This window comes from Hirundo rustica, chromosome 6 (genome assembly GCF_015227805.2).
Source record: "Hirundo rustica isolate bHirRus1 chromosome 6, bHirRus1.pri.v3, whole genome shotgun sequence".
In the NCBI taxonomy this organism is placed as follows: Eukaryota; Metazoa; Chordata; class Aves; order Passeriformes; family Hirundinidae; genus Hirundo; species Hirundo rustica.
The window spans coordinates 41,464,490-41,489,692 of record NC_053455.1 but is presented as its reverse complement, the minus strand read 5'-3'; the positions used below and the strand labels follow the sequence as shown (position 1 = coordinate 41,489,692).

Sequence of the window (25,203 nt, the reverse complement as noted above, 5' to 3'; positions counted from 1 at the left end):
TGCTTATGGGCAACGGCAGAGGAGCACAGACCCCTGCTCTGATGGCCTGCAATGTTTAGGGTGAGCATTATTGTCTTAGATTTAGTTGATCATCAGGTAGTTGCATCAATGCCTTGTAGTCCTATAATAAACTAAAAATAGTGAAATAGTGAAGCTTAATATAATTTTTTAGAGGCAATATGTTCAGGATCACATGTCATGGCTTTTTAGAAATGGAGTTGTGATATGCACTTTGCTGGGAAGGAATGATGTGTAATGGAGGCACTTGGCTGTCATCGGTTGAGATGAAACTGAGGCATGGAATTCTCTGAAAATAAGGAAAGAACTTTATGACAGCATTTGGTTTGCATTCCTGAGATTGCTGCATGAAAAGAAAAGGCAGAGAGGTGGTGTTTTTTTGTTTGTTTTTTGTTTTTTAACAAAGGAATATTAAAAGGATTAGCCTATCTTGGATACATCAAATTAGGTGGCACCTCTACTTTTGTCACTTAAGGAAGTGTACAAAACACTTCAGAAGATGAAGTCTTTCTTTTTGGTTTTGCAATTTTCAGCGAATTGCTCTGTGCACATTTTAACATCACTTCTTGCACTTTGGGAACACAGACCCTCTCAGTTCTCTTCCATTTGAATTGGAAAAGCAGCTCAAAGAACTGGCAGGTGAAACAAGTATCTCAGCAATATAACAGCACATGATATGTTCCTTCTCAAATTGATGCTTGTCTATAACTTCCATGGTTGCAATGGAAGTCCTAATTTTCATTTTAAAAATCAAGTTTCCATTTCGCAAGGCATAAGAGGATGAAAACCACTGAACCATGAAAAAGAGTTCAAGATTTATTATATTTTTTTATACCACAAATCTGGGTTCCATTCCTTTTAATGTTTGCATTTTGAAACAGTGCCTTTTCCTGATGCCAGGACATATGACAAGTTACTTTTGAGAATAATCTGCTGCTGCCTGCCTAAATTATGGCCCTCAGGTATAACAGGGTCTAGCCAAGCTCTCAGGCTTCTTTGAAAAAATGACTTTTTAAATGACTATTCCATGCTGCCTTTAATCTATTTATATTTACTACTAAACTTCTATTTATATTTACTACTAAACTTCTATCATCAATGACTCCATTCATTGTTGCCCTGGTCTTTGTGTACTCCAGTATACAATCTACCTAAAAGTCCTTATGTAATTAGGTGTGTACTTGTAGAACATAGAGTGCCATTCTCTTGAAAAAAAATCCAGGAGAGTAAAAGCACACCTTATGGGCTTATGGGCGTGTGGAAATACAAACTTTAGCTCAGCAGACCACTAAAAAATCCAGACTACTCCTCTGGTCGTAATTTATTTTAAAAGGCAGTGTGATTTTTAAAGCTGTCTTTTTTTTTTTTTTTTTTTTTTTTTTTTTAATTGCCCCTGTCCCCAAGACAGGGTTTAAAGTATGTAATGAAATTTAACAAAGATAATTTTTTTTGTTTCCATTTTGCAGACTGAGAAATGGAAACATAGAGGTTGTGAATGATTTATTAAAATCCAGAATGAAGGTAATAACAGTTGGATAAAAAAACCCTAGTGCTGCATTAAAGTAGATCTTTTGGTCCAAGAGAAAAATTACAAATTTAGTATGCGCTTCACCTCTTGTACGTTGGTCACAAGTGATACAGAATATGGACACACTAGGTGGGTTCCTCATTAATTGCTGGTTTATGTTTGTACTTGCTGCCTTAGGGCTCAGTCCTTATCCTGTCAGACTGGGGTCTGGACTGAAATTTCCGCACCGATATGGCACGGTGCTTCTACCTCTGTCCTGTAGCGTGGCTTGAGGCCACCTTCACGGCTGATGCGGCAGGATAGCTCTGTGAAGTCGAGTTCCGCAGTTACAGATCCCTGCAGGGAATTCGAGATGGTGTGGTGTAGAGGAAAAGGAAGAAATCTTGCATTCACTCTCTACAGTCCGATAGCCCAGTTAGAGATGCGGGTACTTGGAAGGATCAGCTCACTGATGGTGGGGTGTAAACAAAGGAACGAACTGCTGTAATGCCTGGTCGCTCGGGACGGCCAGACTGGAGGCACGAGTCCTTCGCTGGTGTCCAGGAGCGGCGGGCAGTGTCTCGTCCCCGTGCGTGTCCCCGAGCGCTGCCCGAGAGACACAGGGGCAGCGGGGACAGCCGCTGTCAGGGGCCGCCGCCGCAGCCCCGCTGCTCTCGCCAGGCCGGGCCCGCCCCCGGCAAAAGCGCCCTCAGTGACCCGGGCCCGGGGCCGCGGTGGGAGCGGGGCCGGCCGCTCCACCGGCGGCATTCGGCAGCACGGCTCCCGAGGTCTCCGCCTCGCCGGGGCCGCAGCCGGGGGGGATGCGGGCGCGGCCGTGCCGGGCCGTGCCTGGCAGCGCCGGGCGAGGCGGGGCGGGGCGGGGCCGCGGAGCCGAGCGCCGTGAGGGGAGGCGCGGCTGTGGCTCGGCACGGCCCGGCACGGGGTGATGCGGCACGGCACGGTCGGTGCTGCCTCCTCCCGGGCCGGGGCGTGCCGAGGGACGGACGGCAGGAGGCAGGGAGGGAAGGAAAGAGGCAGGGTGGGAGGGACCCCACGGCGCCGCTCGGAGCCCGGCCCGGCGCCGGGAGCGCGACAAGCGCCTGGCACGGGATAAAGTTATCCCGGAATAAGGCTGCACGCATGTGCGTCACCCCGGATGTGAACATGTCGGCCCGGCTCCCCGCTAGCTCGCTCCGCCTGGCTCCAGCGGATGGGCTGAGCTGAGCCGTGCCGAGCCGAGCCGTGCCGAGCCGTGCCGTGCCGAGCCGTGCCCGAGGCCCTGCGGCCCGGTAGGGGCTGGAGGAGGCCGGGCCGCCCGGGCGCCCTCGAGGGCCGAGGTGCGAAAGCCCCTCCCGGCGGGCCAGGGGCAGGTGCGCAGCCCGGGGCGAGCAGCGGGCGGGACACCGGGAGCGATGGATTTTCGTGGGAAGAAGTACGAGCGCGGCAGTAACTGGTCGGACCCCGAGGTGGTGGAGCTGCTGCAGCTCTGGGCCGACGAGTCGGTGCAGATAGAGCTGGAGAGCTGCTTGCGCAACCAGCACGTCTTCAACCGCATCGCCGAGGTGCTGCGGGAGAAGGGCATCCACCGGACGGGCGACCAGTGCCGGGAGAAGATCAAGAAGATGAAGCTGGAGTACCGGCGGATCAAGGACAATAGCAAGGCCCCGCGGGGCGGGCGGACGTGGAAGTTCTACGAGGTGATGGACAGGGTGCTGACCAGCCGGCCGGCCCTGGCCTATGGCTCCCTGAGCGGCAGCATGATGGCTCAGCAGGTGCTGCAGGGCAGCATGGTGGAGAGCTACCACCACCAGTTCCCCTCCTCTGCCCTGCCCTTTGGACACTCCCAGCACCCTGAGCTGATGGAAATCAAATGTGAGGAGGTGAACTCTGATGACCACAGCTTGACCCCAGAGCCCCCACAAGCCATGTCTTACCAGCAGGGCTCCCCTGAAGAACAGGAGATGGAGAGAGCCTTCTTGGAGAGGGCCCAGAACGACTCTCCCATCTCCAGGGTGGAGATTCCCATTGAAACCAGTGTTTCACCTTCAGGTAGGGATAGCCTTTTACACTCCAGCATAAGGTTTCTGCCCGTTTTCCCAGAAAGAGAAGATTATTTCTGGTGCAGAGATAGACACCTGGTTTTCTCATTGACATTTGGATCCTTATTTTTCCACATCCCCCAAAGATTTAAAGTAGAAGGCTGATATCTGAATTTATGGTGTTTTGGCCACTCCCAAGATGCAGGTATCTCACTGCAGGTAAATATAGTCTAGAATTACTGAGCTAGGCAAAATACTGTGTATGAAATCCAAAGGGCTGTGTAAGCTGGGCTAGTTACATTTCTGCGTGCAATGCTGACAAGTAGTTGCCTTATTGATAAAAAAAATTTGCATGCTTTTTTGGTATCACTTGAACATAACCAGAGCTGTCTGCTCTCCTCGTGCTGAATTGTATCAGGACACCCTCTTCTGCCATGGTTGCACTATAAACCTGCAGGTGAAACTGTCCTTGCATTGTTTCAAAATATATTCCAGACCTAATATTTTAGCGCACTCAACAATCATTGCCTGACTTTCTGAGCTATTCAGTGGCACCTGGAAAGAAGATGTTTTTGAAAGTCATTGGCAGAAACAGTGTATTTGTTTACAGGCGATGAGATTCTTCCACTGAAAATGCAGTTGGCATTGCTTAGCTGCCAGCAAGGGTACAGTCTGGGAATCCTGGGGATTTCAAACCAGTCTAGGACAGGCTGATGGAATACCATGAATATTTGGAGAAGAAGAGATGATAACAAGTGTGAGGTTAATGTCTGAGGTCAGGAAGGAATGGTATGTCCTCTTGGTTGTGGTGCTTGCATAGTTAGCCTAGTGGAGGGAGCTGGTGATCATTCAGGTTAATACGGAGGCCATGTAAGGGGCAGGGGCTGGCAGCATCATGGTGTTCCCAATGTCTGATGTTAAAAACAAACTTAAAAAAAATATGTTTGCAAACCTCAGGATGTACCTGACAGGTTTTACTTTGTTTTTTCTATAAACTCTACGGTAGATAGAAGGGTGTTCTTAGGACAGGCAGGAGAAAGAAGCAAAGCATGCCCATGCCACTTTGCTTGCTGCACTTTTTCTTCTTTGCTTTTGTGTATTCACAGGTTTCAGTGAGCCAAACATGGCAAACCCATCACGGATCCAGAACGTTGTTCCCCGGCCTGGCTTCTCTACCTTGCATCGGCTGAGAAAAAAGCGGAAAGGCCAGCGCATGAGGGACCCACTCGATGATCTCCTGCTGAAGACTCTGACATCTCAGCGGGCCATGGAAGAGCGCTTTTTGCAGATGGAAGAGCGCCGATTTCAGCGAGACTTGGACGTGGAGGAGCGCCGGATGCAACTGGAGCAGCGCCGGTTTGAACTGGAGCGAGAGCATGAGTTTCGCATGTTCAATGTCTTTGCTCAAATGCTCAGCATCCTAAAGCAGAGCCATAGCGGCTCCTCCTCTGTTGCCATGCCTCAGGGTTTGGACTTCAGCCAGGCACTGTCTGAAATTGAGGGGATGGGAGGAAGAGGGAGCAACCTGCAAGAGATGAGGGTTCGGCCACTTGCCAAGAGGAGCCTTGACATGCACGGCTTCTGTAACCCCAGCGGCTTCCAGAGAAGCCCCTACCTCTCTGCTCGCGGCAACTTTGCCAACATTTTTCAGGGCTCCACTGAGGAAGGGTACAAAGCCTATCACGCTGACAAGTATGATGAAGACAAGAACCCCAATGTGAGTAAGAACCTCAAAGTGTTTTCCTGGCTTCCTTGTTAGGAAAAAGTAGTTTCTTAGAGGTTTGCTGACGGATGTGCTTGAAGTGTGGGGTTTTTTTGATCTCCCTAATACAAGGTGCTTGTTTGAGGAAAGGAAATTAAAAGTAGCTTTGCAGATCATCTAGATACCAAAGATGAATGCTCTGTTCAGCTCAGGTTTGCACATTCTGATTTCTTTATCAGGGTAGTAATATCAGTAGCAGACCTTGAAAGACATAAGAAATCTACAGGAACAGAACTCATGTTTCTCCTTCACCTTCATCACCTCTATTGCCCACTGAGGACCATCTCTGATTATCTGATTATATCTGATTATTTCAGGTGGTGGCTGCAGGAAGCAGAACTACTTAGTAGCCTTTTTTTTTTTTTTTTTTCTTTTTTAAATTACTGTTAATAACACTCGGCACTTCTGCCCGTTTACACTCAGCTGCTCAGTTTTAAGTAGCTCATCATAGCCCTCTTGTGGCACAAAGGCTGTGTTAATAGTTCATGACAAATTATTACCGAGTAACAAGGATAGTAAATATAAATAATTTGTATGTGGATTACTTTTAATTAGATCCTTCATTCACATACTGAACTACTTGAAATTTTAAAAATATTTTATTATTAGCCCTGACTTTAATTGCCCTGTGTTGTGGGGGTGAAAACTAGATTGTTAAACTAGAAACACGCAGGGAGGTTTTTGTTACAAGGTGTATTATGAGGTACAGGCTGTTGCTTCTATAAACTGCTGTCTATGTAGGAGGTAGTTTTTTAAAACAAATACCTAAAATTAGACTTGTACTTTAATAACTTCAGAAGTGTACAGTTGTTTAGATTTTCTTTCACATTTTAAAAATTTCTTTACCCAAACTCTTCCAATAATAAGAATGTACTTGTAGATTTGAATTCTTCAGGATCGAATACCATGCTGTATATGGCCAAATCATAAATCTGGAACTGTAGGGTCATCTCTCCAGTGGGTAAAATCAACTACGTGTTTACATGACTAAATGTTTTTTGAGCAAATCAGTAGAGTGGAATAGTAATTAATGGTAAACAAATGCTTTTAAGATAAAGAAATTTATCAAAAACCTTGTTTAAAACTGCTATTGAAGGGTAAACCTTGCTTTTTCAGAGTTATTTTAGGGTTTCTTTTTTAGTTACATATAATAGTGAGTGAATTCAAGATTAAATTATGCATGTTCTGTAAAGAAGTATAAATTATTAGTACATGTTCATTTGCACATAGTTAATTGAGTCAGAAGCCAATTGCTTGGGTTATATACTGAAACTTACACACATAGATGCATGTCTTGAGTTATATATGGCGAAGTTTGTCTGAACTGTTTATCTAACTTATCAAGGAAAAGCTTTTTGGAGGCAATTTAGTGAAATGATAGCTAAGGTGATGTACTCACATGTTTTATGTGTTTATAGACAATACTGTTTCTTTTTCTAGGGTATAATAAATTTTGGCACCAGTGAGAACAAGCTCTGCTTTGACCTGATGTCCAAGCGGGTAAGTTCTATTCCAAAATAAATTACTAAATTTGCTCTGCAGTTCCTCTTCAAAGCTTGCACTTTTCTAGAGTTACTGCTGTTACTCAGGTTTCTCTGGTAAAGTTTTTCATTGTGAGTTTTAGATTTGTTGGAAATAACTTTTGACTACAACTGCTTCTACATTTATTTATTTTATTTTTCCAGGAGGATAGAAACATGGGTGCTTTTCTCTTCCTCTTCATGATGGGTTTCCCTCTGGGGATGTACTTATTTCAGAAAACTAGATGAAAACAGGAAGAATTTTATTTTCCCCTGCTTACAGTAGATGATTTAAATAACAATGTTTTGAAGTTAGTTTTAAACTCTATTCAATTTTGAGTATCTTTACATCTGTCCATTATAAAGTCACACAGCTTGGACACCTGGTGCTGAACTCACCTGAAATGTGCAAGTGTGGCAGCAGTGAACTCTCTCAAAATCAGACTGGATCAGCTGCTACCTGCTGGCTTTGCACCAGGCGGAGGAGTGGAACACATAGCAGAGCTGGAAAAGTAGCAAAAGACAAAAAGAAACAACAGAACTGTGCTGTACAAGAATGCTTCTAGATTGCCATTAAAATCACTTCCCAGGTGGCAGGCAGCCTTTGAGGTGGGCAGGTAGCGCCTTTTCCTACCTGTGGTTGTGTGCAGGGAGGGGAGGCGACTCAGGCTTGGACAGTCAGTCTCTGCGGCTTGAAGTTCACGGTTGCTCCCATTCCACCACTTCCCACCCTCAAAATGTTCCCTGTTTTATTTCTGCCTGCTGCTCCACTGACTTGGGGGATGCTGCCCCACCACTCCACCTTCCAGCTAAAAGAACAGGTAAGGCAGAGCTGCTGCCTGCACGGAAAGGTGTCTTCCAGGCTGTCTAGGTGGTGCCTTCCTTCCTTCACTGTCTTTTCCCCTTTAAACTAACACCACGTCTGCAGTAAGTAGTGCAGAGGGAGACAGTAATCAGATTCATCTTAATTAGCCCTTCTGTGAAAATGAGTTGAGATTTTGTCAGGTGTAGTGTTCATGCTTGTGGCAACAAGCAGAACAAAGGTGTTGTTGCCAGCTTCTCCGTCCTCGCAGCCTTGAGTAATAGTATGGATTCACTAAGTGCAGCATCAGCTGGGATTGTAGGCAAATATTTTTTTGCTATTTGGGATTAAAAATACTTACTGCTGCCACTGGATAATGTATCCAGTTTCTGATTTCAACTTCTGACCCTTAAATTAGAGAATACTTAACATGTTACTTTTAGGTGTTGTCCTCCTATTAATTCATAGTCATTTTTGGCCAAGTTTGCTGGTATGCCTGGTGTTTCGTTCTCTAGATAAGTTTAATAGAGAGATGTAAGGAGGCACAGTTCTTGGAGTTACAAAGACTGCAAGAACATCTACAGCTGAATAAAGGAACTTTTATCCTATAATATCAGGTTGTAGTTCTGCGTGGGATAAGGACATTGTCTTTAAACTCCAGAGCTTGGCACCAGTTATTAAAACACCTATAGAAAATGTTATGGTTTTGTTATCATGTGCAAAACTTTCACATTGTGTGTGGAATTTCCCTCCTCCTTTGCACTATCACCTACTTGTGTCACCCCCACCTTTACTTTTTTTGGGATTAACTCATAGATTTGGTTGCCATAAAATATTTGGAAGGGATATTGTACATAATGCTTGTTTATTGCCTTTTTGTTTATCTAAAATGTTCTCTCTGCCTGTATCAACACTGTGCTTTCCCTTGAAACTTCACAGAACTGGATTATGTGAAACCCTGATACTTATAACCCTGAAAATATTTAGGTAAAAGCAGTGTGCATGGTTTATCTAATTATGAATATTAAAAAGGACCTCCACAGTTCAGGTCAATCTGTCTTTGAGATCAGAAGGAACTTCTCATAAGGAACAAAGTGCCTGCCCCAGGGAATAATTATTAGGAAGATAATTTCATTTTTCTCCTGTGTTTTGAAAGCTCCTGTTACACTTCAACACTTAGCAAACTGATCAGAAATATAAATCTGAAGAAGCTGCAGTAACTTTGAACTGAGACATAAATGAAAGCTATAATTCATTAAAAATTAAAATATTGAAAGTTTATTAAAGAAAATACATATCTGACTCATTCAAGTTCCTTTCTAACTTTTTCTGACAGTCTAGACCTGAGCTTTCACAACGGAGACTTATTTTTCCAGCTAAAAGCTGTTGTCCTTGGGCAGAACAGTCCTGGGTTTGCTTCATTTCCTGAGAAAGACTTTTGCAGGTGCCTTGGTCATGGGCATTGTATGTTGTAGATTTCTGTAGATTTCTTTGCAGTTAAGTTTTGGCTGCATTAACTTAGCAGAAGCCCGTATTCCGTACAACCTGAAGGTATCACAGATCAGTTTGCTGGTCCTTGCTTCACCAAGCTACATTCATTTTGATCGTCAGTAGCTTTCCCAATCCAGTTTTACAACTGTTGATGTTGCACAAGTGTCTGTGCAGGTGTGTGCCTATACGTGGATCCTGTCTATATCCATATATCCCTTCTTGGTAACTGGGCTTTTGATGATTCTTCTCATTTCTCCCAGCTGACACAGGCTGATATGAATCTGATGGACCCTTCACTGCTGCAGTATCCTGACTGGAAAGGACATATGTTGTAAGTCTTTTCTGTAATGCTTCTCTTTTTGACTACTTGTTTAATAAACAAATGGATTAATACAAACCTCTTCTGCTACATTCTCTAGTTAAAACTTTTCTAGGTCACTTAATCATCTTTTTCTTTGCAAAACTTTACATTAGCTGTTCTACCAGCTCATCCAGTTAAAAATCCTTTTGTATGAGAGAAGACGCAAATTTTCTAAAGCAGAGTTTTAAAAGCACTTGTATACATTAACAAATTGGGTAACTCCAAACAATTCTTTGAAGCATAGTGAACACTTGGGGTTGTTAATCCTTCTCTTCTGTGCCAGATTAAAGCTCATCAGAAACACATGCACCATTATAGGCATTATTCGTGGCACCTCTGCTGGGTGTAAAAATCATGTCTGTTCCATGGCCAGAGCTATCCTGTTTTCTAGCTATTTTCACCAGACTTTACTGTCACTGACTTGACTTTCCTGAGATGTGAACCTGGTTTGGAAGCCCAGCCTCTTGGAGAATATTTGAATCAGTATTTGCTTACGTGTATTTTTCAGTTTACGGGAAGAAGTGGCTCGATTTTTGACCTATTACTGCAAGGCCCCCGCACCTCTTAAAGCAGAGAATGTAGGTAACCCAGTGTCCATTGGTGTCTGTTCTAATGTATTGCCATTTGTTGAGAAACAGTTTCTAATTCTGTTTTTTTTAAACAAATGATTTAGTAAGAATGCAAGCTGTTATCATGTAAATGAGATTGATTCTTCATTTCAGTAGCTTTTCTGCCAAACTCTTTCAGGTCTACTGTATATTTGCTTCATGTTTCACTTCTGTGTGCTATCTCCTCCTGCTGGTACTCTCAATGGGGCTTTATATTCTGATCTCCCTATTTAGCTCAGGGACCTGCTCTGCCTGTATTCCTCAGCCTTGACAAAGAGTGCCCACTGTTTCAGTTGATTTTCACATCATCACATTCCTCTGTTATATCTCAAGACAAATTGTAATTGAGCCAAGAGTTAGTTTTAGCCTGTAAAATTTGTGGGAGTGTTGCTAGAAAGACATTAAGATCTGAGTCTCTGCAGGACTTGCTGACTTGTGAGAGATACAGCCTGGATGAAGGGGCCAGTGGAGGTCAGGGATTCCTGTCTCTGCTCAGTGCTGAAGGCAGCAGGAACTGGTGCAGCCATTGCTTTTCTGGTTGGAGTAATTCAACAGAACTGAAGACTTCATGGGAACTGAGGGCGCCCCATGTCAGTTTGCTCATCACTGCCTCTTCAAGGCACCAGATTCTTCCTGATACTTGGGATGAAACTCACGGTGCCTGTGAGCATTTGTCCTGTAGAAGCAGGAGCCAAACCTGCTTCTGTATGAGATAGTAGTTTACACTTTTGTACAAATTTGGCAGGAGATCAGAACTGCTGTTACTATGAAGAAATGATAACATATTAACTGTTGAAAAGTATTTTGCTTTACTAGCATCTCAGAACTGCTCCCCAACTTTTTCTCTACTTTAAGCTTATTCTTTTTCTAAATTGCTTATTAGAATCACAAATGGTGAAAGAACAGGATTAAAGTTATTCTGGTAGAAGCAGGATTTCAGCAGGAAAATTCTAATGGAGAATAAGGGATAAAATTTATTTCAGTGATATTGTCAGGAATTATTATTTTGTAGTGTTGAGTTTCTATGTATGGATTTATCACTAGCTTCTCTCTTTCTTCTGTAGGTGATTGTTTTAAATGGTTGTGGCTCTCTATTTTCTGCATTAGCTACAGTCCTTTGTGATCCAGGGGGTAAGTGGATAGTTGGAACATTGTTTTGTTTTATTCTGCTGGGAAATAATGTTACTTGGTTTAAATACTGTTAGACGGAAGTGAAGTAGTAGAATTGGCATTGGCCTGCTGCAAAGTTCTTGTTTCCTGCAAAGTTGTGCTGTGAAATTCTTGATTTCCATGGTTTGCAGATGTCATGCACTCACAGTTGGTGCCTGCCCTGTCTGCCTTCACTGTTTTTGTGGTGCCCTGTTTAATTTGCCAGACTAGACGTGGGTGATACTCATGGTTACCTGTGCTCTTGCAGAAGATTAAAGAATTAATGTAAAAAAAAAAGTGAAGAAAGAGGCAGTAGAATTACAGTGTTTCCAGGGGACACAGCTGTAAAAAGGCTTTCATCTTTAGCTAAATCACATTAGGAGAGAAGACTGTGACCTGTTGATAACCAACTTTGTTTTCTTGGTTCCAGAAGCTGTCCTGATTGCTACTCCCTTTTACGGTGGTATTACCCAGAGTGTCTTCCTCTATGGTAATGTCAAGCTGGTGTATGTCTATTTAGACAGTAAGGTAAGATCTGAGAGAAGGGAATAACAAACTCTGTAGTTAAACTGGAATGCTAAGCTTTGGAAACCTCTTAGCAGTTCTCAGAACAAGGGTACGCTACAGCCAGTGAACATTTACAGTTTATTGCTGGGAAAATGGGCACATAGTTTACAAGAAAGTCACTTGAGACCATGAATCTGGATTCCAGTTTTGTCCTTTTCTTGTATCTTACTCCCAATAAAAGTCCTTGAAAGGAAAAAAAATACCATTTTGAACCTTGGAGAGAAAAGTTATGCTGTGTCCTACTGTCTTACTGTGGTCTCAGCATGGAAGAGCAGATGGAGATCTTACATTGCTTTAGTTTTTCAAAGATAGCAAGAAAATTCTGGTTTTGGCCCGCCTATGATGGCCTTTTCTTTGGTTTTACTTATTGATTTATTTATTCTCTCTGTAGTATAAAAGGATAAGAAGATGGTTGCTAGGTCATTATTGTTGGGGGTTTATTTTCTTTCAGACAGCATTTCTCAGTGGATTGGCTCAAGGCAGTCTCTATTGAAACTTTGCCTTTTTAATCTTTTTTCTGTCTTTCAGATTACTGGAACAAGCACTCGGCCTTTTCAACTTACAGTGGAAAAACTGGAAAAAGCTTTGCAGGATGCCCGGGCAGAGGTGAGTTTAGCTGAGCTTCACATTACCCCCTAAGTTTACAATATATTGCAGATGTCACATCCCAGAAGCGGCCTAAAGACCAAAGCATCTTCAAAACCTAGCACCTGGCTTTCTGGTTGTCCTTGTAGACCACCTGAGATGATGGCTTGCAAGCTCAGGGGCAGTTCTAGGGGGAATCGCACAGTGTTGTGTTTGTCCTGTTTTGGTCACAGCAGAAAGGATAAACCAGACTATTCACAAAGCACAGGAACCCATTCATATCAACAAAAGAAATTTACTTGGCTGTGCACTTCGGATTACCCAGGATTTCTCCCTCAGAAAGGCCAGCTGGGTTACCTGAAAAGTGACTGCTCTCCACAGCAGGGCAGATGAACACAATAAGAATGCTGAGAATTTTTGCAGGACAGAACTCTAGAGGATAAAATGCAAGTGAATATCACTTTTCTGAAGAGTTGGTCTGTAAGGTTGGCATTGTCCTAAGTCCCATATATTTTTAGCTGCACCTTTGAATTGTTACCAGCTCTGACATCTCCAACCAAGTGTGCTCTAAACAAGTACACTTTGCATCCGCCTAAGTCAAATTCTCATCTTTCTTGCCACTTTCATGGGCAGTCTCCAGTAATTTATTACTTCCCAATTACTACGGCAGCATAGAAAAAGTACTTCCATACTGAGATCATGTGAGACCGTTTTCTGATTAACTGGTTGACCAGATGGCAACCAATTGGTGGTGGCAGTTCCCTCTCTTCAAAATCATACATTAATTCTATAACATTTTGCTCATTTCACTTTGCAAATGATTTAAATGTAAAAAAAAAAAAAAAAAATTTAAAAAAATCATAATTTGTGTCTGAAAGTTTTCTCATGCAAATGTAACATACGAGGTGAAAAGTCATGGTGGAAGCTCCAGGGGAATCCTGTGTCACACTCAAATTGAGGGATTGCTCAAATAGAGGAACTGAAAATTTATGATAGGCACTCTCCTAATACTATGGAATTTGTATTCTGCAGGGTGTCACCGTAAGGGCCTTAATTCTTCTGAATCCCCAAAATCCCCTTGGGGACATCTACTCCTTGTCAGAACTACTGGATTACCTGGAATTTGCTAAACGGTATGTCAGTTTGGAGGGCTGAGATATCCTGAGTCAGATACGGCTTTCAGAATCCGGTGGACTACTTGCTGTCCCTGAATTTATCTGTGAATATCTTTTAAGGCAGGCAAATAGTCTGCTCTTCACATACATTGGTGGATTTAAGAAAGGAGAGAGGAGTGCTGGGATCATTGACCATGCAGTCATCTGGGGTGGCAAAGCAACTTGCATCAAGGCATGCAAGTTTTATTTTTCAGTAATGCAAGGGAACACTATGGCACTGTGCTTCCCTGACAGGAAGCTGAATTCTTTTCCTCTCAGTTTCTCTGTATCTGTAAAGACAAGGAAGTAAATTAATATGGGTTACCAATTTCATCATGGAGCATAATACTCTTTGAGATTCAGATTCTTTAAGATGCTGAGTGGATGTGTAGTACATATAGGAATTAATTTTTGCATTGACAATGATGGGATCTTTGTCTTGTTACATGGTTACTTACAGTGGGTGACAGTTAAGCGGGTATACCTCAAATCATTTCAATGTACACAAAATAAATCTAAGTTGAGAAAAATTGCTTTATTTCTGCAAAATTTGGCATCCCCTCTTCTTTGTATAAAGTGAGTGTTTGTAGGCCTGAATTTACCTCTGTTAAACCAGAAGCAGCCTTATTTTGTAATCTCCATTTTGTCCTTTTGCAGACATGAATTGCATGTTATAGTAGATGAGATCTACATGCTGTCAGTTTTTGATGAATCAGCCACGTTTCACAGTGTCCTAGGCATGGACAGGTAAAAGCAGCTCCTACTTCCTTGGCCATCTTGCAGTGACCGTTCAACATGAGGCCTTGCTGAGAATTTGTGACTGGAAGTTAAGTCATGAGCTAGCAAATTCTGAATCCACCACTTTACATTGATTTCTTCTTTTTTTTATTTTTGTAATTTCTGAATGGCAAATGCATTTTGCGAAATACAATCTAACAAGTAAAAAATGGTAGCTAGCTTTTTATTGTGGTATACTTCTCAATGTGTGCATCGGTACTTGGTTATGACAGTCCCCAAAACTGAAAACAGATTTTTCATTTGTTGAAGGTGATGCTTTTCTTCCTATCTAAACATCTTTTTCCCATGTTTCTATTGATGCTCGTAAAGACTTTCTATTGCTGTTTACTTCCTAATTTTCCAGAGTAGTCCCAGATCGCAGTAGTATTACAGACTGGATAGTGGCTTTTATTAGGTATTGTTTTAATGAGATGAAAAAATTTATAAATATTTTTTAAAATACTGTGTGGTGTTGAGGTTTTTTTGGTTTTTTTTTTTCTTTTTTTAATTTCTAGTCTTCACCAGTGGTGCTAGATTTTTTTGTGCTCAGTTGCAAGGAAATAAAATATACTCAGTTAAGTGTTAGCTCAGTGTTGCTGAGCTTACATGTAAAAGAATGTTGCTTTTGATTCTTGACAAATACATTGGCAGAAGCCTGATTTCTAGCATTAAATGTACAAGCTTCATATATTCAGGAAATCTGCATGTAAAATGTAGCACTTGTAAACATCTCTGTCTTTGAAATGTTTAAAAATTGTGTCTGAAACTACTTCTAAGAGGTTCATAGCTTCTAAAGTTATGTTGCATTTGAATTTTCCCTGCTTGACTGCTGTTCAGTGGTGCACTGTCTATCATTGTGTAATGCTGCCTCTCTGTTTCTGCAATGCTGCACTGGTGATCCAAAAGCTTCAGCACCTATGACACTAACTGCCCATCTGCATCCTTCTACATACAGATTGCCTGATCCACAGCGGACTCACGTGATGTGGGGCATAACCAAGGTGAGTGCTGGTTGTTATCATGCTGTGCCTTTGTGGCTGGTAGGTTTTGGTCTGGCTTCCTTGCTGGAAAGGTCAAGTTTGTAGTAATAGGATCCCAGTTGTTCAGTGTGATAAAGTAGTCTCTCTGTGTCTTCTGCAGGATTTTGCTGTTTCTGGGATTCGTTTTGGTACTTTATACACAGAGAACCAAGATGTTGCTAATGCAGTGGCTTCTTTGTGTTATTTCCACGGGGTTTGTGGACCTGTCCAGTACAAGGTTGCACAGCTGCTTAGAGACAGAGGTGAGTCAGGAGTTCCATGTGCAGTCCTCTGCCATTCTGTGTGTCTTGGTACCTGGAAGATCTCCCCTCCCCTTATGTTCCTTAGTGATCTCCTCTTCGTACACCTTAATTGACTGTCTTGCATTACCCTGAAGTTGCCCATGGAACACAAGGCTGACAGCTCTGCAGAAAATGACCATTTCTGCAGAGCTCCTTATCAGCAGAGTTAGAGGAGCAGCTTGGAAGAAGCATGGTGGCTATTTGTACAGAAATTCCCAGTGTTATCTAGAACCAGATGAGCAGAAATAGAGAATACAAGCTTGTGGGACAAGGGAAATGGAAATGGCATTCTAACTCTGCCCAGGGTGGAATGCTAACAGTCCACTGTGACTAAGAACTATAAATGTAGGGAAACTTCCTCAGGAAGGTCAAGGACATACTCTTCTGCACAGACATGAAACTGCAAAATACTTCTTGGCTGTCTTTTTGTTATTTGAGGAAACAGAACAAAAGAAGGAGATGAAGTGTGAAGTAGAAAAGATGCTGAGTGTTTTGGAAGCTTGAACAGATCTGAATACTCCCTCAGTTCGTGATTCTTTTCTTTATCTTCTTCTTCTGGTCAGACTGGATCAACCAAGTGTACCTGAGGGCCAACCATGCCCGCCTTAAAGCTGCTCATACGTATGTGACAGATGAGCTGAAGACACTTGGGGTTCCTTTTCTCAACCGCAACGCAGGCTTCTTTGTCTGGATTGATTTCCGAAAGGTTAGTAGTCTTAGGAATTGGGGCTTCTCCCTCAATTGAGAGGGCAGGCATGGAGTGCAACTGCATCTAGAGGAAAGGTTAATATTGTGTAAAACAAACATTTGGTTTTAACAAATCTGTCATCTGATGAGGAGAGGGATAGGACTGCCAGATGTTTCAGTCTATTCTTTTTCTTTCATCAATCTGTGAACTTCCCTCCTTGCAGGAATCTAACTACTCTCAAGCCACTTCCCTCCCCATTTCTTCCTTTGTATTACAACTGCTGTACTTCAGAGGTAAAAGGTGTCTCCCTTGGCCTTTGCAGACCTCATGGGAATCACAAATTCATGAGGATCTCAGTGATGTAGTCTATATGGTACTAACCTCTGGCCCTTCTGATGACTCTCCTAGTACCTTAAGACAGGCACATTTGAGGAGGAGTTGCTGCTCTGGAAGCGTTTTCTGGATAATAAGGTCCTCCTATCCTGCGGAAAAGCCTTTGAGTGCAGTGAACCTGGATGGTTCCGCATCATCTTTGCTGACAAAACCCACCGGTTGCAGTTAGGTGAGTAATGTTCTTTTTCCTCCCACCACAATTTCTGCAGCGCTGTTCCCTTCTCAATCCTAAACTTAGCCTATTATTATCCTCTTGTCTTCTCTGTTTTATCTTCCTTTCTCCATTATCCTTTTCTGGATCTGATGGATTTGGAGACACTCGTGGCTTAAACTAATCCACTGGTGTCCACTGGTGTTTCTCCTCCTTATACCACTGCAGGTATGCAACGGATACGCAAGGTTTTGGAAGAGTGTGAGCAGGAGATACTGGCTGAGGAGAAGGAGCAGCCTTGTCAATCAGATCAGGATGGCAAAGCAGATAGCACAGATGAAGTCATTTTTGTATCCCGCCACCAGGACCCTACCTGTGCCAGTAGCTCCAGCCTTGGTGACCTCATTGGCCTCCTGCAGCAACAGATGCGATCATCTGACTGGCTACAGAAAAATACAGCCGAGCAGTTTGCCCAGGAAAAGCCAGAGATCTATGATGTGTTCAGCAAACTGGTGGGGAAGCAGTAGCCGTCAGTGTGCCTTCAGGGGCATTCCTGAGCAGTGACCCTGGGCCCCTAACAACTCAGCAGTGACTTCCAGCAAATAATATATTTTCTGTATAGCAAGAAAATTACTTTGTAGGCCCCCTCCTCTCCCCCCTGTTTGAGATCTCTAATTTGTACAATATAGGTGTGTTTCCTTGCATTGGGGTGAGGGTCGGGAATGGGGGGGTGTCTTGTTTGTGTGCTGCTCTCTGTTCCGCGGCATCATTGTATTTTATATTTCATTTCTAATGAATATGCTCTTAACTCTCTTATAAGGTCCTGTGGTGTATTTTTTATTCTTCTTTACACTTTCCAAAAAGAGACTTTAGATTTTAAGTTATGTGAGGTTTCCCTTTTCTTAAATGATGATCAAATGTAACTACTTTGGGGCCAGCTGTCTTGAAGAGGTCTTTTTGGGAGATAGAATCTAGTGTCAGCCCTAACATAGCCCTAGCTAAGGGTAAATAAGCATGTGCATAGATTCATCTTCATGACTGAGGCTCTTAGAACCATGGTCATCTAAACTGAGTTCTATAAATCCTTTTGTTTTGAGCTGGTTTCCAGTCTGACCTCAGATCAGGCAGTATCCACTGCCCTTGGCTGGTGAAATGCCTGGTTTTATTTCTATTCTTCTTTTTTATATTTATATAAATAAACTGCATCCATTGTCCTCTTGGCAGAATGTCCAGAAAAGAGCTACAAATGGAGAGGCAATAAAAAGTCGATGTTCTTTTTGCACTTTTTCTGTTCCTAGAAGTCCATCCCTTGTGGTTAACAACATATATCAGCAAAAGAGTGCAGGGAATGCTTCTGCCACCATGCTAAGTATACCTGCAGGTACAGCTGCTTCTATTGCCTACCACAGGCACCTTCAACCATTATCATGATAATTAATGCAATCTTTTTTCTGTGTTTCTCAGTTTGCAGGGTAATTTTTTTTTTTTTTTTAACCTGAATGGTATTCTTCTGTTTCCTTCTCTTTCCCAGTTTAAGAAACTGTTTTCTGTATGCTGGTAGTAGAGTATTTCAACTGGAAAGCTTCTTTTACAGATACAATGCTCTTTAATTTCTGGTACTATAAAAATTAGGTATCCTAAAGGAATTGGAGCTGTTTTTTCTGCATACATATTAATCAAGGGTTGAAGGAAGTTGTCTATGAAAACTGAATAGAAGTGCACCTTTCCCCTCCTCATAGATTTTGGCAGATGGGGATGAGTGACAAAAGCACATCTGCATCATAAAGAAAATTACCGAAGCATAGGCAACAAATAATTAATGCAACCACAATTTGCTGTGTGATGATGTTGGACAACTGCTAGGACAGTGAGAAGGAAAGACTGAGCAGTGTCTAAAGAGACGTTGGTGCTGCTTGTGACTGATGTGAGCAGCAACCTGTTCCTCCTTCAGTGAAGAGGCAAGGTTAGTGAGGTGATTGGTAAGATCAGTATAAGGCATAGTTATAAACATAGTATTTGTTAATTAGTTTGGCATCTGTTCGTGGACAATATTTTAAAGTCCACAAAGAAAGCTATTGCAGAAGACAGGTCTCCTTAATGGAATGGGGGGTGAGATGTACAGCCAAATTACCAATGGACTTCCTGATTTTCCCCTTCTTTTTTTATGTACCCTAAGGAGGACCTGACCAACAAAATTTTAGGGAGCAAGCTCTTTGAATTCAAGAACCAGGTAAGACATTAGTTAAAGTGATATTTTAGGGGATCCCTATAACAAATTCAACCCATTAATTGCTCCTAGTTTTCTTTTGTTGTTCTAGTCATTCTTACAGTTGGAGTATATGAATATACAATAGTAACAATTAATATAGCATTTTTCACCCATATGTATTTACTGCTCTGAAGGCAGGTTTATTGTACTGCTCTGTGTGGATTCAGCTAGTAAAGCACACCTCTGCAGAGGGTGTAATGTGCTTTCAGAATCCTCACAGCTCATATAATATGGCCCACAGTTACATCTGAGCTTGTTGTAACTCAACGGAACACACACACACTTTGTTGCATGGAGTATTTTGTATGTTTTTTTCAAGTTTAACACCTACCTGAGGACCTTGCCACTGGCGAATGTTAGCTTGGTCACAGAAAATAAAACTTTAGCTGGAAATGAGGCAAGAGAGAAATGTGATCATAAGTCCGCTGTTGGAAAAAACAATGGGCTTGTACAAATTCCATACATTTTGTAAATGGCCTTAACTGGTTTACAAAGATTGGTAAATGTGTAGAAAGTCCTGTGCATATGTATATAGAAGCTAAATCAATTCCTACTTGCTCTAAGAATACCCCCGAGAGGAAAAACACGGGTTCTGCCTGTACAAATATTTTGTTCTCTCTGTTACCTTCATGTTAGATGTTTTCTCTGCTTGATGTATCTCGTAGTTCTCATTAATGCCCTTTTCTTTTTCTGTGAGGCAAATCTCTACAGACAGAAATATAGAGAAAAGATTAAGGGCTTTCCCATGGTGTCCCTGCCCTCATATTTCTTTTGACCTGTTTGTCAAACGGTAGGCAAACAGAGCAGCACCTCAAATGAAGCCAGTCAGATCTGTTTTTAAAACTGCTGCATTTCATCTAAAATAAGAAATGCCATCAAAATGAAAATTAACACTGTGCTTTCATTGCTTGTACTCATTGTAATCATACAAGATGATAAAATCCACTTTACCTACAATTTTTGCATTCCAGTTACCATTCATTTGAGCACAGAAAGGATCCTAGATGGTTTCATTGTCCTTGCCATGTTCCAGTCACTCCCTCTCTTCCTTTCCCTCTCTGTCCACCTCCTCTGCCCTCTTCCCCATTCTGTTTCTCTTCTCCAGAGAAATATTCAGCACTTTTAGGGTAGAGGTGGGAATTTCCTGTGCAGCACTGCTCTCAGTCATAGAAACTTCCATAACATACATTTCGGGCATACACTTGGCATGTTCGTGTTTGTGAGAAGGAAAAATCTGTAAATCTCCAAATTATTAACCTGTGTTACATTGCAGTTAAGCAGACAATGTAAGCAAGGCCCGTTCAAGATAAGTATTTATGAAGAATCATGCATACTTGAAGAAAGAATCTGTGAAGATGAGTTTTCCCTTAGAGAACTTTAATAGGTCCTCAGCAAAATATCTATAAAGGAAAATATTAAGTGTTTTCCACCTTAACTGAAGAAGGGCAGTTGCTCAAATGTACTGTGTGATAGACTATTTGTAAAAAAAATAAATGTTAATCCTTTAATCGTTATCTTTCTCCCTTGGAACATCCAATAGGTTGCACAGTTGGCCTGACTGCTGTGTATTTCCCCCATTCCCAAAATAACCCAGTTTCTTGAAACTTGCCTTGGGGTCAAATTATCATTTATATCGACAATTTCTCTGACAATTTCTTCCTCCAGTTACTTGGTTACCGAATCCCTCTGTTGCTCTCATCCTGCTGGCAGAGTGGTGCTTTCGTTTCATCAGAGAGATAGTGGCACACAGAGGCTCTGTGATAAAAAACCTCTTATGGAGGAAGCTATGTGAATCACACCCCTGTAAATTTCTGCATCTGAAGTATCAGGCATACAAAACTGCTTTTGCACTTTTAATTACATATGCAACTATTTTTGTAAGATTGGCTGACCTAACAAGAGGTTGTTTTGGTTATTTCTGAAGAAGTTCAGACCACATCATGAAGAATGGGGCAAGGTAACCTGCAAGGATTATATACAAAATGATATGTGTTCCATCTGAGAAAGTCAGAGTGGCAAGATAGACTGATTTTCCATTCCAATTAATGCTTTATTTATTACTGACTTACATAAAACACTGGCAACTGACTGATGACAAGATCATAGATTATCTGCAGCCAACAAATGTACTAAAGAGTCTGAGGAGGTTATAAATACTCTACTTTTTGTCCTCAGTTTGCCGGGATTGGTTATTTTTAGCAAATAGCCAGTCGACCTTATCAAAATGAAGAATCAAAAATAGTCTGGAAAAACACTGCAAGGAAAGGCTATTTTTAGCTCTCCATCTATTCCCTGCTGCTATCCAGCAAGGTCTGATGGCACAGCTCATGCACGACTGCTTAGTTATTCTAGGCGAATGCTTGTTATGACCTGTCCTTTCCCTGGATGCCTCACTGCAGAAGGCATTCAATTGATTAAAGATTAATGCCTCTGCAGGCCATGACAGCTGAAAGCTTTAGGGAGGGGGGAACACACACTGACAGATTGTTTCTATCTGCATCCTTCTGCCAGATTAATAGTTTCTTTGAAGGGAGCTCTTGCCTAACCGACTTTTCTTGTGTCTCATATCCCTCAGTGGGAGCTATTGCAGCACCCCTTCTAAGTATATTTACACTTCTTTTTCCTTTCAGTTCAGGAAAGCAACAGAAGAAGTAAGCATTACAGACATAAGTTAAATCACTGTTTTGACCTGTGCCATCCATCACAACCAGTAGTACTGGAAATGTATGATGGACTGGATCAAGAGAGAAAACCATGCAATTGGCTGCTAGATATTTTATGATCAGACTACTTAAAAACTTCACTGATATAAATGAGGGTGCCATTTGGTTATAAGACTTAAACCAGAACAGTGAACCAAAGCAAGGACCTGGCTGCTACAATAACTTTCTTCCTCTTATGATAGAAACCCTCTAATTTAGTTCACACCTTATACACTGGAAGTAGCCAATAACAAAATTTTCAGAAGAATAAACCGAGCCATGAGTTTTTAGTTATGTTATGCCATAGGTAGAAAATAAGGTCAAAAAGATATCCTCAAACCATTAGATTTCCTCTTCATATTTGCCTTTTAAAATTACCTCCTTTTATTATAAAGGCATTTTCAGAATGTGCTGCTGGCTTCACAGACTGCACAAGGTGCACCTTTATCTCACATGTGGCTTCTTTACATGTGGAGACACGGTAACTAGCAAAAGGTTTTCTTCTCTGTACACTGAACATCCCAGCAGAAAATGCAGGAGGATGCTGTATGCGACAGCAGGCAAATGTATGGTGTCATGGTAAAGCCCTTAAAAACTAATTCCAAATGACTCCCAAAGAGCCACATAAGGCAGGATGTAAAAGGGCATAGCAAAGAGAAGTGAAATACCTGATTTCTCCTGTGCATTTATAAAAATTGATAGCTGGTTATCCAGATGCTGATGAATATTTTCACAAGCTATAAATGGCAAGCTGGAGTCTAAAAATAGATGCTTTGCCGCAGACTTGTCTGGCTTAGCTACATCACTAGCATATAAACAGGCTCCCTGATGTGGTTTCAGGGAAATCTCCATCAAGACGGGCTACATCCTCCATTTTTCTTGCTGTATTTTGAAATAAAATAGCTGATGCCTCTTGCATTTGTTTAATATTAGAATATTAGCTTTTAATAAAATTGCACTGATTTTCAAATTTTCCGACAGGGGTGAAAGGATCATCAAGTCTCCGTGAATATTTCAGCTACAGTTGATTCGATGCACTTTCTTCTCCCTGGCAGAGCAGGGAGGCAGAGGAAGCGCCTGCGGGCACTGCGTGGGCTGGCACAGGCTGCAGGCTGCATTTGGTGACCCCCACCCCTCCTCCCTGCCGCTGCACGTGGACCAGCCAGTGTCCCTGTCACGCGACAGGGCTGGGAACCCCTCTCCTTGGCTCAGGCACATCCAGGCACTGCTCATGCTGCTGAATCCCATAACTGCAGACATCCAGTGCTCATCCGTGCAGCCCCAACACGTGAATGGGGAGCCTTCCAGTTCACAAAAAATCAGACACAGTCCAACCATCCTCCTGAAGGAGAGTTCCTACCTCTGATTTATGAATGGGGCAGCTTGCAGCACTTGGAAACTGATGGGTTATGCCCAGAAACATTATGTGCTCTAACAAGCCCCCTGTAGCTTGTATTTGCCAGGAGGAACAAGCCAGTACCTGAGGAAAAAGCCAGTACTGGCGCTAAGAAAGATGCTCTAAGATCTGTGAGTGCTGTCTGTTGTTGGTTTGAATGTCACAGACAAGATGAAGAAGGCAGCAGTGAGTCTGGGGAGAATGCTACATCACCTGCAATGCCACGTGTGTGAGGAGAAGTTGAAAGAAAGAAGAGAAAGCACTGCAGCGACAGCGTTTTGCCTTTCTTGTGGGAGTACCGAGCTGTCTCTGTGCGTGCATGTGGATAGCTTTGCAGAAAGCAGTTTTCCCAAGGGCAGGTGAAGTGGAAGAGAACTAATCTATTGCTGACAGTCAAGGCTGTTTAAGGACACTGTACTCAGTGTGTGTGTGTGTGTGTGTGTGACAGATTCAGTTTAGAGACTTAGAGCAGGGATAGGTGCAAACCCCCATTCTTTCACAAACACACATTATAGGATAGGACATCATCACGTCACCATTGTACATAAGATACAGATCTATAAAAAATGACCACAAGAAAAATTGAAAAGCGGAAAAATACATTTCCGGCCAGCAAAAGCTGATGCTGTTACGAGATACACATGGTGAGAGCCTTTTAAACCACCAAGGACGGCAGGATAGAAGCAGAACTGGCCTGCATTGTATCCCGGAGGGCAGAGACTGGAAATGCTTTGGCTCAGAGATCAGGGGGCCGAATGAGCTGCAGGAGAAAAGGCTGAAAAAGAGAACTTTTTTCGGCAGGACATAACTGTTGAAAACAGTTCTAACAGTGCTAACAGCTGAAAATTGTTTACAAGTGAGAGATACAAAGTCAGCCCTGTTTCCACCTGGGTGGCACTGAAGGTAGTCAGAGTCTGTTGTTTCAGCCCAGAGAGCAGAGGATAAAGAACATGGTGTCACATGCAGGGAAACCACACCGCTGCTGCAGGAATGTCTCCATTGTACCATTGCCCTGTGCACGGTTCAGCTGCAGCATTTTGGGGTTGTTCATCCCGAGAAGAGAATGCTCTGGGGGGACCTTAGAGCAGCCTGGAGGGAGCCTACAAGAAAGCTGGAGACAGACTTTGTAAAAAGACATGTAGTGATAGGATAAGGGGGAATGGCTTTAAACTGAAAGAGGGTTTAGATCAGATATCAGGAAGAAATTCTTCAACTGTGAGGGTGGTGAGGAGAAGTTGACCCAGAGAAATTGGAAATGCATCATCCCTGGGAATGTCCGAGGCCAGGTAGGAGGCACTTTGAGCAAACTGGTCTGGTGGAATGTGTCCCTGCCTATGGAAGCGAGGTTGGAAGTAGATGATCTTTAAGATGGTCTCTTTCAATTCAAACCATTCTATGATCTTACCTACTTGAGTGGTTTTTGTTTGGTTTGTTTTTATTGATGTTGTCTTTTTGCTTTGGTTTTTCTGTGTTTTTTTTGTTGTGTTTTTGTTTGTTTGTTTTTTGTTTTTGTTTGTTTGTGTTTGTTTTTGGTTTTTTGCTTTGTTTTGGTTTTTTTTTTTTGGGGGGGGGTGGTGTGGTTTGGATTTTATTTGGCCTACAGACCAAGTCAGCTCCCATTTTTGGGAAGGAAACCAGTGTGTCTGATTCCCACACGGCTGGACTTTTGTGCAAAAAAATTATCCTTCTCTATCTTCTATTAGAAGAAGATACTTCCAGTTACTTTTGTGAAGGGTTTGGGGAAGGAGTACATTTGGGATATCTTCTCGCTGAAGTAGCGTGATCCAGCAGAAAGCGACACACGACCCAAAGGCCCTCGGTCAATGAGAAAGCCCAATACAGGTTCGGAAAGGCACACAGGACCGGAGGAAAGCGAGCCAAGAATACGAGTGTGTTGGAAACCACGGTGGCGGTGGTTCATCGGTACGGATTTTGCGGATGAA

At 42.5% G+C, this 25,203-nt stretch overlaps 2 protein-coding genes across 9 annotated transcripts in view; both read left to right on the top strand.

Annotated features, from left to right (window-relative positions):
* The first annotated feature begins 2,857 nt into the window (after window positions 1-2,857).
* LOC120754701 (1-aminocyclopropane-1-carboxylate synthase-like protein 1) lies at window positions 2,858-17,651 on the top strand. 2 transcript variants are annotated; one of them, XM_040068587.2, is made up of 15 exons: window positions 2,858-3,574; window positions 4,671-5,281; window positions 6,767-6,826; window positions 9,400-9,470; window positions 10,009-10,078; window positions 11,173-11,239; window positions 11,688-11,785; window positions 12,353-12,430; window positions 13,442-13,542; window positions 14,221-14,310; window positions 15,296-15,341; window positions 15,481-15,622; window positions 16,225-16,367; window positions 16,758-16,911; window positions 17,122-17,651. In XM_040068587.2, the coding sequence occupies exons 1-15, from the start codon at window positions 2,938-2,940 to the stop codon at window positions 17,418-17,420; spliced, it is 2,667 nt and encodes an 888-aa protein (XP_039924521.1). In that variant the 5' UTR covers window positions 2,858-2,937; the 3' UTR covers window positions 17,421-17,651. The 2 variants fall into 2 exon arrangements, with proteins under 2 accessions (XP_039924521.1, XP_039924522.1); XM_040068588.2 differs by having other exon boundaries at window positions 3,175-3,222.
* A 6,498-nt stretch (window positions 17,652-24,149) lies between these two features.
* The window catches only part of EXT2 (exostosin glycosyltransferase 2), a 73,694-nt gene continuing 72,640 nt past the window's right edge, over window positions 24,150-25,203 (top strand). For 3 of the 7 annotated variants that reach the window (XM_040067003.2, XM_040066994.2, XM_058420928.1), the window contains exons 1-2: window positions 24,231-24,546; window positions 24,864-25,183. The gene's annotated coding sequence lies outside the window, so the exon portion shown is untranslated. Of the gene's footprint in view, window positions 24,547-24,863; window positions 25,184-25,203 lie in introns of all 7 variants that reach the window. The other 4 variants (XM_040066995.2, XM_040066998.1, XM_040067000.1 and 1 more) reach the window with 4 other exon arrangements.